Source organism: Anneissia japonica, unplaced genomic scaffold (assembly GCF_011630105.1).
Source record: "Anneissia japonica isolate Jap-2015-1 unplaced genomic scaffold, ASM1163010v1 scaffold287925_len434832_cov202, whole genome shotgun sequence".
Classification (NCBI taxonomy): Eukaryota; Metazoa; Echinodermata; class Crinoidea; order Comatulida; family Comatulidae; genus Anneissia; species Anneissia japonica.
The window spans coordinates 403,544-417,223 of NW_022701900.1; the positions used below are offsets into that span (position 1 = coordinate 403,544).

At 32.9% G+C, this 13,680-nt stretch overlaps 1 protein-coding gene across 1 annotated transcript in view; it reads left to right on the forward strand.

Annotated features, from left to right (window-relative positions):
* The window catches only part of LOC117103753 (neurogenic locus notch homolog protein 2-like), a gene marked incomplete at its 3' end in the record, with an annotated part of 81,546 nt that overhangs the window by 51,359 nt on the left and 16,507 nt on the right, over positions 1–13,680 (forward strand). The window contains 7 exon segments of the mRNA XM_033244363.1: positions 1,069–1,191; positions 1,326–1,448; positions 1,588–1,710; positions 4,039–4,161; positions 7,758–7,880; positions 9,838–9,960; positions 11,962–12,000. Coding sequence (XP_033100254.1) covers positions 1,069–1,191; positions 1,326–1,448; positions 1,588–1,710; positions 4,039–4,161; positions 7,758–7,880; positions 9,838–9,960; positions 11,962–12,000 — 777 coding nt within the window.

Below are 13,680 nucleotides of genomic sequence, written 5' to 3' on the forward strand. Positions count from 1 at the left end.
TTTGTGAAACAGGTAATTTTTTTCTTTAACTAAAAGTGTTTCTTGGATAGAAAATTTTAGCAAAATAATATTCTAAAGCTTATAACGCAATCAAGCATGTATTTATACCTGGAAATATGCAAATCTGTATCTGTTTCCAGTTTGCTTGTTAGGACTTTCCACAAAAAAATTGTATATATATTATTTTGATTTTCCTAGGAAAACATGTTTCTGCTTTTATGTTGGCTTTATAATCAGGTTTACATGTGTTACCTTTGTGATTGCTGATGCTTGAAATAGATATATGAAATATCATAAATTTACAATATTTTTGCAGCTGTCAATGCTTGTGATGTTAACCTCTGTCAGAATGGGGGACACGTGTTTTTGTCAAATAAAAAGGACTTTAGAAAAGACAAGTGTATTGATTAAAACATTAAAAAAAAGAATTGCATTCTGTTGACAGCTATCAGTGCCTGCAGTAACAACCTCTGTCAGAATGGAGGTACTTGTAACACGGTTCCTGGTTCCTGTACAGCTTATACTTGTACCTGCCCTGGATGTTTTACTGGGGCCTTTTGTGAAACTGGTAAATACATTTATATATACACGATCAAAGATTTTTAAAAGAGATTTGTTTCCCTCCTCCCAAGAGTCTTATGTTTCTTGTAGGGTGCAATTGTTTCGGTCTCTCAACCTTGAGATTGTAGGATCCGCATTGCTGCGTTCACATCAAATTCAAACCAAACTTTTTTGTCAATATAAAAGTTAAACCTTTCAGTGTATTTAGTGAGTAGTAAGGAATTGGCAGGTATACTCTCTTAATGAGTGTTTAAAATATAGTACAATAAAAGGCATTTCTGTTTGGCCGAGTTAGTATTAAAAACATGTGTTAGGTTGATTTTATTATTTTATAGAAAGGGATTTGCTGTGGGCGGAGATATACTGTCTACTGAATGCTTTTACTGTTATTATTACAACTACTATTATTATTACTATTACTTGCTATCATTATTATTGTTGTTGTTAATTTAGATTTTAATTCATGCTATAATTGTTATTGATTTCCTCGCTTCATTCATTTTATAGGCCTAAATGCTTGTGCTAACAACATTTGTCAGAATGGAGCTGCTTGTGTTGCTGTAGCTGGCTCCTGTACAGCTTACACATGTACTTGCAATGGATGCTTCACTGGAAACTTTTGTGAAACGCGTATGTTTACTTTATTTATCAGTATCTACAAATAATCTTTGTGTTTTTTGCTTTGAATCATGTAAATATGGACAAATTATTGTTCTATTGCTACTATATTCTGACTCGTCTGTGTTTTTCATTTGACAACTTAGCAATCAGTGCTTGTGCTAACAATGTCTGTCAGAATGGAGCTGGTTGTAATGCTGTAACTGGTTCCTGTACAGCTTACACATGTACTTGCAATGGATGCTTCACTGGAAACTTTTGTGAAACGCGTATGTTTACTTTATTTATCAGTATCTACAAATAATCTTGGTGTTTTTTGCTTTAAATTTAATCATGTAAATATGGACAAATTGTTGTTCTATTGCTACTATATTCTAACTCGTCTGTGTTTTTCATTTGACAACTTAGCAATCAGTGCTTGTGCTAACAACATCTGTCATAATGGAGCTGCTTGTAATGCTGTAACTGGTTCCTGTATAGCTTACACATGTACTTGCAATGGATGCTTCACTGGAAACTTTTGTGAAACGCGTATGTTTACTTTATTATTTGATAACTTTTATCAAACTGTATTTATTTTCTTAAAGCTATATAATTGATTTATGTTTACTTGCTGTTTGTGGACTAGAGCACACATCAACTATTCTCAAGCAACTTCATTGTCTCCCTGTAAATCCAAGAGTTATTTTTAAGACTCTATATGATAAAGTCTTTCATGTTTGGCTCCTGCTGATTTATCTGCATCAGTCAGCAAATATGTTGCAAACAGACCACTCAGACCTGCATCTCAAGTCCTGTTAGCTGCGACAAGTACCCTTCACTCAAACACTTTGGCTTCAGGTCTTTTGAATTCTCTGCCCCAGATTTCTGGAATAAACTTTACCAGGATGTTCGAACTGCTCCTTCGGTCCGTTATTTTTTTTTTCTCTATTGCGCTATTTTTTTAGAGCCAATCACAGGATTCGTACGTATCTTTGAATTCCTTGAATTTCTTGAATGTCGTGGAAATAAATGAGCATTTTCCAGTACTGGAAAGTTTCAAATTTATTTTTGTCCTTGAATGTCCTGGAAATTTGATCATTTACCATTTACCCAGTACTGCAAGTTGCCTAGTAACAGTAAATTAAATAAGAAACGTTTCCACAAGTAGGTTCCCACTATACTCTTGGGAGTAGCAGATCAAGTCTTTGCACACCACCAATTTAGAAATGTTATCGAAGACAGAAAGAATAGCCATATATAAACTTTGCCTTAGCTGAGACAGTTATCATTTGCTGAACAACAACACTGGACAGGTGTGTACTCGACCCCGCGGCACCACAAAAGAACCAAGTTATTCTGGCACGCCACTACCACAAAAGGAACTGACACGTTTAAGCGATAAGATAAGACCATAGTTGTACGCACACATTGTGTTGCCAAAGAGAGAATTCTGGAATTAGTTCTGTAGGTGATTAGCCCTGCCTTACTTTACCAGTACTTTCCAATACTCGTGGGAATTCCTTTGCTTACCGAACCAATTTTTACATGTGTAAGAAAAACAGAATTTCCCACAAACATGAGAAAAAGAGACAGATCCATCACCTGAGAATTACAGTTAGATCAAACTTAATATACACTCAACTAACATGCATTTAATATTAGTACAGCATACATGTTTTATAATGAATCATAATATTGCCGATATTTTACTGTTAAGTGATATAATGTGTTTTTGAAATTTGACCTGGCATGTTCTGGAATTGTCCTGGAAATTTGCTTGTTTAAAAATGTACGAACCCTGTGATCATATGCTTGGTATTCTATAACCAAAAGCTTTTTCTAAACCACAAAAAGTGAATCACTTTCAATTGCTGTCATTCTGTATACTTATCTGTGTTTGTATGTGTTGCCTTTGTGATTGCTGATGTTTGGAATATATGAAATATCATAATTTTACAATATTTTTGCAGGTATTAATGCTTGTGCTGGTAACCTCTGTCAGAATGGAGGTGCTTGTAACACTGTTCCTGGTTCCTGTACAGCTTATACTTGTACCTGCTCTGGATGTTTTACTGGTGCCTTCTGTGAAACAGGTAAATAAATACCTAGTCATATACATCATCAAGGATTTTTAAGAGAGATTTGTTTCCCGATCCTCCCACGAGTCTATGTTTTGTATGTATTTTTTTTGTCAGTATAAAAGTAAAACCATTTAGTGTATTTAGTAAGAAGTAAGGAATTGGCAGGTATACCACTACTTAACATCTCTTAATGAGTGTTTACAATATAGTACAATAAAACGCATTTCTGTTTGGCTGAGTTAGTATTAGAAACATGTGTTAGTTTTTATTTTATTATTTTATAGAAAGGGATTTGCTGTGGGTGGAGATATACTGTCTACTGAGTGCTGTTACTGTTATTATTACAACTATTATTATTATTACTGTACTATTACTTACTATCATTATTGTTGTTGTTAATTTAGATTTTAATTTATGCTATAATTGTTATTGATTTGCTCGCTTCATTCATTTTATAGGCCTAAATGCTTGTGCTAACAACATCTGTCAGAATGGAGCTGCTTGTGTTGCTGTAGCTGGCTCCTGTACAGCTTACACATGTACTTGTAATGGATGCTTCACTGGAAACTTTTGTGAAACGCGTATGTCTACTTTTTTTGCAATAAAATATGAAATTCTTAGCCTTCTTTGTTTTAATTTAATTTAATTTAATAACTTTGATCAAACTATAAAATCGTTCATCAGTATCTGCAAATAATCATGGTGTTTTTTGCTTTTAATCATGTAAATATGGACAAATTGTTGTTCTATTGCTACTATATTCTTACTCGTCTGTGTTTTTCATTTGACAACATAGCAATCAGTGCTTGTGCTAACAATGTCTGTCAGAATGGAGCTGCTTGTGTCACTGTAGCTGGTTCCTGTACAGCTTACACATGTACTTGCAATGGATGCTTCACTGGAGCCTTCTGTGAAACAGGTATATTAACTTTATTTACTTATTGTTATTATTTACTTTGTGTAAGATTTTTAGATATTTTAGATAGGTTGTGTCACTGTACAAGCGCCTTGACCATTTTGGAAAGGCGCTATACTTATCACATTTTTATAATAGTAATAGCAGGTCAAGTCTTTGCACGCCCCAATTTAGGAATGTTATCGAAGACAGAAAGAATGTCAGATGCTGAAGATGGCTGACTGGCTCAGTTCAGACAAATTTGTGCGATTCAGTGAATGGAGTTGTTCACCTTTATTTTAGTAAAGGGGTGTTTTCTTAAGCTGGATATTATGTTTGCATGTAGTTTTAATTCAGACATTAATAATCATAATCATTAACTTTGTTGATATCTGCTACAGTGTTTATATTCGGTTTCTGTTGCGTGTTATAAAAAGTAGGCCTAATATTAAACTTTAACTTTCAATCAGATGAGAGTCTTGTCACACATGCTCAGGTGATTTCGTTTTGGCCCTATCCTGTGCGAGGCAGTTATTTAACGATTAATATAACCATGGAAATGTGTACTTCTGCAGTTATTTTCTTAATAAATGGTGTTTGAGTTTAAAGGTCATTTATATTTAAAAGTTCTTGATTTTAGAGCGAGGTATTTTGTTAATTATGTTTCTGAAGTTTACAAAATCTTCGAAAAAACAAATGCTAGTCAGCAGCCTATTAGAAAAACCCTGCCGTACTACTTAATATTTGCTGTATAGTAGATTATAAAAGTTTGCAGTACATTGGCCTACAGTATTATAAGTGTCCAAACAGAGATAAAATTAACAACTAAGGCTTAATAATAATAGACCTAATCAATAATAATAGGCCCAGTAGTAATAAATAATAATACAGTAAATAGTATGATGATGTATAGAGAATAGAGCATAACCATTAATTAAATTAATTATTAATGTCGTGGGTCAATGAGTCAAAGAACGAACTAAGACTTGTATATGTTGTATAACGTTTATTAACTGCAGCATCAATTGTAACTAACAAAAACAACCCCTGAAACAACAGAGAAAATAAAATAAGTACATCAAAGTTACCTCTTACAAGTCCAAAACAATATGTAGCGAGCAGTAAGGCCTCAACATTATTCAAGTCTACTTTACATAAGGTAAATTAACTGTTCGATTAAATCATATTCTCTTATTATAAATTGCAAATCTCAAATTACAGCACGTCTAATGTAACGTCAAATTATATCTTCTCATGGGTACGAACATAATAAATTGCAATATCTCTCAGTATATCAATCTCAATTGAAATCCTCTGTTAAACTCAATAATTACATGAAATCATCTATCAGTTCTCATATAACATACTCATAACATTAAGAATGTTGCATCTCAACATTAACTCTCAAATAATTAGACACTGGCAACTCCAACCATGTCTCTCAATATTAAAGATTTACTAATTCTCAACCTCGAAATAATAATCATATGACAATCGCAATACCTGCGGTGCCCTCAATGGTATACACCAAAATCAACTCTGTAATTATATCGCACGATACAGCCAATCACTGTCGGGATCGCCGACACCAGGTGAATCTCCTATTAAAACAACACATCATAACTTCTAATGTGATGTCACATATTCATATTTTAACATATTAGAAAACATATATAACACAATATTAGCATAATCCAGCAACCAACTTGTTACTCTTAACAAAAAAATGACTAACTCTCATAATCAATACCTTACTAGTTCCATAATAATCATTACATTAACACATCATACAGTATATTGAATAATACAAACTTCAGTCAGAAGCAGATACTTAAATATCACAAATATTATGAAATACGCATAAAACTCACAAATTAAAAGATCAAATAAAAAAATTAACTATTTATATAATAACAATAATCAATAAAACGATCGTACTATCATCAGAATCGTGATAATAGTATACATCGTACGACGGCCCGATAATTACATGGGCGCCGCCATCTTGGATTAATGTTTATATAGAGCGCCCTCTCCAGCACGAGAGTTCGTGAAAACTAATATTAAAACGTCAGATGAGCATGTGGAAAAGCTTATCTACAGCTTATTCTGGAACCAAGCGCAAGGCTGGCAATAAACAATCGTTAGCGTAGGTTATCATATTACAAGCCCACATTACGAATTCGTTCTACCGCAGACATTATTATAGAACATCATAACAACAATTATCAGTGAAGCAAGTTGACATTTTACTAAGCATTCATGGTAAATTATCATTAACTATTTGCCTAAATCAGTGCATAATCTTTAACATGCAAACTAATCTGTACAACTTGGCCTATGCAGTACTGTATAGAACATCGATGTTACTATCGGGCTAGCATCAAATATATCGTAAAATTACACTAATATAAAGAATAATTACACTTTGATATAACTTAGTATATCTGTACTATAATATTATACAAATTATAGTGATTACTACATACCAGTCAACTGCAGACAACAGTTACTCTTCAAAAGTAACCAGAATCAATCAGTGTCTCTACACATACGTCTTGCCTCATGCAAAACGGAGCCGCAACTGCCTCATGTTCGCAAGTCGCGCGCTAAGCCACAGAACAGAGGCGCTCTACGAAAAATCACTGCGCTAATAAACAGCACTCACAGAATAATCGAGTGTGTGCTTATGTAAAAAAGTAGTTCTAATTAAATAAACAACAATAAAATTTGGTTCCCGACATTAATACAGTACATCATTAGTTTATACAAGTTTAAACATGTATGAACACCTAAATATATATGAAATAAAATAAATTAACGTCTCCACAACATACACCCATCGAAACATACACCCATCGAAGAAGGTTATATTGTTTACTGTGTATATCCATATATCAACTTTGCCTCAGCTAAGACAGTTATAATTTGCTGATTAACAAGACTGGACAGGTGTGTACGCCGCCCCAGGCACCACAAAAGAACCAAGTTATTCTGGCACGCCGGTACCACAAAAGGCACTTACACGTTTAAGCGATAAGATAAGACCATAGTTGTACACACACATTGTGTTGCCAAAGAGAGAATTCTACTCCAGTTCAACCATGGAGGAATTAGTTCTGTAGGTGATTAGCCCTGCCTTACTTTACCAGTACTTCCCAATACTCGTGGTAATTCCTTTGCTTACCGAACCACTTTTTACATGTGTAACAAAAACAGAATTTCCCATGAACATGAGAAAAAGAGACAGATCCATCGCCTGAGAATTACAGTTAGATCAAACTTAATATATACTCAACTAACATGCATTTAATATAAGTACAGCATACATGTTTATAATCAATCATAAAATTGCCAATATTTTACTGTTAAGTGATATAAATTTGAAAAATTTGACCGGGAGTGTCCTGGAATTCCTAAAAATTTGTTTGTTTAAAAACATACAAACTCTGTGATCATCATATATGCTTGGTATTCTATAACCAAAAGCTTTTTAAACCACAAAAAGTGAATCACTTTCAATTGCTGTCATTCTCTATACTGTGTTTGTATGTGTTGCCTTTGTGATTGCTTGATGTTTGGAATATATAAAATATCATAAATTTACAATATTTTTGCAGGTATTAATGCTTGTGATGGTAACCTCTGTCAGAATGGAGGTGCTTGTAACACTGTTCCTGGTTCCTGTACAGCTTATACTTGTACCTGCTCTGGATGTTTTACTGGGGCCTTCTGTGAAACAGGTAAATACATAGTCATATTCATGATCAAGGATTTTTAAGAGAGATTTGTTTCCCTCCTCCCACGAGTCTATGTTTCTTGTAGGGTGCAATTGTTTTGGGCTGTCAACCTTAAGATTGTAGGATCCGCATTGCTGTATTCACATCAACTTCAAACCAAACAATACTCACCATTATTGTCTCCACCATATGTTTCCAGTCATGTAAAGTTTGTGAGTGTGTGTTTAAACTTAACACAATCAAGCATACATTTATACCTGGAAATATGCAATTCAGTATCTGTTGCCAGTTTGCTTGTTAGGACTTCCCACAAAAAGATTGTATATACTACATTTGGATTTTCCTGGGCAAACATGTTTCTGCTTTTATTTTGCATTATAATCAGATTTACATGTGTTAACTTTGTGATTGTTGATGCTTGGAATAAATATATGACATATAATAACAATAATTTTTGCAGGTATCAATGCTTGTGCTGGTAACCTCTGTCAGAATGGAGGTGTTTGTAACACTGTTCCTGGTTCCTGTACAGCTTATACTTGTAGCCTGTCTCTTATACACATCTAGATGTTTATAAGAGACAGGTCTTACACCATCGTCAGATACAACAGCTGTGTAATGAATATTCAAATTGGTGCACTTACGCTAGTAACTTCATTTTTTTGGAAACAAATTTGGAATATTTTTAATGCATCTTTATATTTAAATATGTGATGCAGGTTTTGTAAATTATTCTTATTGTATTTTTATATCTGTTAATAATATCAGTTACCTTGTTTCTTTTTAATTGTTTTTAAATATTATAATGATTTTATAATTTTAGATGGGTTTTGTCACTGTACAAGCGCCTTGACCATTTTGGAAAGGCGCTATATATATCATATTTTTATAATAATAATAATAATAATAATAATAATAATAATAATAATAATAATTATTATTATTATTATTATTACTTAATAATAACTAAAATAAAAATGATTTAAATTCAAACTATAAAATGATTGATCAGTATCTACAAATTGTAGTCTTAGTGTTTTTTGCTTTTAATTATGTAAATATGGACAAATTGTTGTTCTATTGCTACCATATTCTGACTCGCCTGTGTTTTTTCATTTGACAACATAGCAATCAGTGCTTGTGCTAACGCCGCCTGTCAGAATGGAGCTGCTTGTGTCACTGTACCTGGTTCCTGTACAGTTTACACATGTACTTGCAGTGGATGCTTAAAAAAAAAAATTTAAAAATCTATGACCCCATGGCATGTAATGACTTAACTCTCTTAAAAACTTTTATTTCCGATTACATTAAAATGTGTAGTTTTCAACATAGTATCTAACCAAGAAGGAGCTGAGTACCAAAGCTGAAACTTGGTTTATAGGTAGACCTAATATATCTATATAACTGGTGTCAATTTAGGAAAAGATTTTAGCTGTCCACATGACGAACTGCTAATGAGCAACATAGGCTTTTTCACTTAAGGGCTGGTCCCAACTTTGAATGGATGCCATTCCATTTTAATTCATTTTATCAGCCTGTGCTTGCTTGTGGCTAGAGACAACTATGTATAGATAATATATCTGTAATATAACATGTATACACTCACTCATATGGACACAGGGTTACCTCAAAAATCACAAAAAAATTGCGTTAAACAAAGTGGTTATTTTGAGTGCAGATCTGATGCCATATTTGTGTAATATCGTGGAAAATAAGTTAGAATACCAGGTTTGACCTTGAAAGCTATTACCTATCCCGAGTTGTAAGCCTCCTAAGTTGGAGAAAATCATGTTTGCTCATCTTGAATAACCATGCCCCTTTTTTCTAGTAGTAATAATAATAACAATAATAATATTAATAATAATAATAATAATAGTTATTAGCATTATTGTTGTTATTAATGCAGATCTTAATTTATGCTTATAATTGTTATCAATTCCTCGCTTTATTCATTTTATAGGCCTAAATGCTTGTGCTAACAACATCTGTCAGAATGGAGCTGCTTGTGTTGCTGTAGCTGGCTCCTGTACTTCTTACACATGTACTTGTAGTGGATGCTTTACTGGAAACTTCTGTGAAACATGTATGTTAACTTATTTACTTTTGATCAAACTATAGAATTTGGTTTTTTTTTCAAACTACATAATTGATCAGTATCTGCAAATAATCTTGGTGTTTTTTGTTTTTAATCATGCACATGGACAAATTTTTTTTCTATTGCTACCATTTACATGTATTCATACCATTTACATGTGTACTGGTTAATAGTCAAGATTACTTTGATTGCTTCTTGATAAGCAGTGTGGGTGATTTTGATGACTAAACTTGATAAGGAACCCAATCTTCTTAAGAAATTTTCACTTCTAAATTGTCAAGGGAAAAGTTAAGTGACAAAATAATGATAATAATAATATGAATAGTATTTAGACTTTGATTAATCTACATTTCAGATAATATACAATACAGTTGACAGTGCATAATAGAAAGATTTATAGCACTTTTACTCATAATATCCTCTGCCGTAAGTTGCTTCACACTCCGCTACATTACTTGTTTGAATCCTATCCAATCTACAATCAGTCTCGCCCCCACTGGTTGATCGCTGAACTTAACTATAAACAATTAAAATTACCACATGCTATCAAACATATGTATTCATGACGTAACATATGTATTCATGACGTAACATATGTATTCATGACGTTATTCCCAAAGCTTATTGTGCAACACATGCACACTGCTCTTGCATCTCCCATTATGAATTTCACATGCTCATCTTGCCAACATAATTATTACCCATGTGCGAATTGTGCATTAGAATTTAAAATAATACCATAAATTATGACTGATTTTATGTTGAAAGAAATTCACCTGGCTTGTAAAATATAGCTTTTAATATTGTAAGTAAGTCTGCTTGTTTTTATACTTGTTTTTCAAAAAAATGTTGAAATCATCAAACAAATGTTTAGTTTGTTATTAATTTGAAATTTAACCTCTTTAGTCTATTTCATGAATACTTACTTACCTGGATAAACCGATAAATGCCTAAGTTTTCTTTGAAACTTACCTCTCGAGCATAAAAGAAAATAATAGACTCGCCCTAGCTTGCCTATATACGCCCTGCGTGAATGAACAATATCCTCTTTATTTGTTTTCAAAGACTTGTAGTATGTAATGTTATAATTAAAAAAACAGAAAAATAATTTTTCATCAACTTTTTTAACTTTGTGTTGAATCAGCTGGTAGTGCTTGCACCAACAATCTGTGCATTAACGGAGGAGTCTGTAGTCCAATCAGCGGATCTTGTACATTTTATTCCTGTACCTGTACAGGATGCTACAGTGGTCAATACTGTCAAACATGTAAGTTACCAATTACAAAAAAAAAATATCAACTGGTAGAAATGTAAGAAGTATTTCAGTATTTAAAAAAAATTGAAGATTGATTGAATGGATGCAGATTCATAATATATTTTAGGAAACAATTGGGGGGAGGAGCTGACAATTCCTCATTTTAACTATTCAAACTCCCTATACTAACTCCTATTTTGACAACATTAAAAAGCGAACATGCCCTGTTTACCCCCTTTCAAGAATTTACTCATATTTCAGTGGGGAGTGTATTAGTTTATTACTTTTTAACAATATTAAGTTAACTTGTAGAAGCGGTTGGTGCATTGGTTGTGGCTTAAACTCCCAATCTTAAGGTTAGGGGCTTGCGCGAGACACTTTATCTAGGTTTGTCTCTCTCCACCCAGGAGTATAAATGGATACCCGGTGGCTCACTACGGGAGAAGAAAAATGGTGACGTGCAAAAGAATGGGTCACTCTAACACGCAATACCAAGGCTTACTACAATGGGCTAACAGCTTATTCCCCTACATTCAGTAATGAATATGGGACTACGTTTGCTTTTAAGTTAACTTTGTGAATATATACTAGGTATAACAATTGTTTTCATTTTAAGCTTTCATGCTTATTTTGAAAAATTATATTTAATTTATTTATTAATGCTCTATGCCATACATAATTTTCACTGATCATTGTGCCAACCATAATACACTTGTTGATTTTTATTCTGGCAGTTTCTAATGGGTGTACTGTCAATCAATGTCAGAATGGAGGTGCTTGTGTAGCTGGAACTTTTTCATGTACAGCTTTCATCTGTTCATGCCCTTCAGCTTACACTGGAACCTTGTGTGAAACTCGTAAGTAATAATGTATTGCTTTATTTTAATAACATCCAACAATGACTGAAGTCGCATTTAATGAAACTGAACATTTAACGAAATCACAGTAGAATTATGATTATATTAAATACTAATATAATTTGAACAAAACTCTAGCAGAAGTGAATTAAATAAAAAAAATATTTTGAGGGTGACAGGAGCACAACTTTGTAATCGTGTTATCGTATTAACCACTATGTTACCAGCCTGTACATCTGCATCCTGTTTGAATAGATAATAATTAATGTGGTGATAAAGATGGTAATAATGATCATAATGATGGTGATGATGTTATTTTTACACATGCAAGTGATTACAAGTCACTGATTCAAAGCTGCTTTAAAAACTAAATTTCTCTTTATGAGGCTTAGTGGAGTTTAAGATCGGATACTATAAATAATCTGATAAGTGCCACTCTGAAATAAGTGTGCATTAAACACAATTTTTTTTTGCAAGCGCATGTGGATAAGTGCCATGATATGCAAAGTGTATCTGTTTTGAATAAATGTAACACCATTTAAATGAGAGTAGGCGTTCATGTCAATGTCTCTTCTATTAATCAGCAATAACACTAATGTTAGAACATGCCAGATAAGCCTGTGTTAGAGCAAAAAGTATGGTCTTAAAAAGCACTCAAATAAGTGCGTTCAAAAGCCACCAAAATCTGAGGCTTGTGGCTCAGTTATTTACGGTTTTGTTGCAATAAACTTTTAATTTATTTTGATAGATAAATATATTCTTATAATAAATTAATGTTTTTTAGCAATTAGATGTAGGTAATATTTTAAAATGTTAATGACAATTGTACATATATTTTATGAAAGTGGTCCATCCAGCCGGAGCTGATCATTAAGGACCCTTAATACATAAAACAAGTAACAAAGTAAATATAAAGAAATTAAAATGATATAATAATTATAAAAACCAAGTAACAATTGAAAAGAAATTATATATACATATTATATAAATAAAATTTAAAATAACATTAACTTGACTATAAAATAATTAAAAACAGGATAATAATGGCATAAAAAATGAAAGACAAAAAAACACAACTAAAAAGATTAAAATAAACAACGTATTAAAAAAAAAACAAAAAAAAGACCTACAAGTTAAGGACCAGCCTGAAGAAATAGAGAGAGAGAGCGAGAGAGACAGAGGGAATAACTAACTAAACCATAGAAGGTTAGATTTAAAGGATGAGATGCTTTTAGAATTTCTGATATTTAAAGGGAGTGAGTTAAAAACCGAGGGGGCATTGAAGCTTAAAAACATTTCTAAAGGCAGGCTCAGGTCGACACGGAACTGAAAGGAACTCAACTCAACTCAATTCAACTCAACTCGTCGACATGAGCGCTCCGCGCAACTGAAAGGAACTGAACGCAACTGAACTCATGTCGACTTCGAGTAACTGAAAGGAACTGAAAGGAACTTGGCTCATGTCGACTGGCAACTGAAAGGAACTATTGGCTAAAAACATTTTCCCCGCGAAATCCCATCAACTGCAAAATGTCTGTAATTTTTTTATTAAGACATGTAATTATTTTAAAAAGTGTATCTACTTTATTTTTTTGT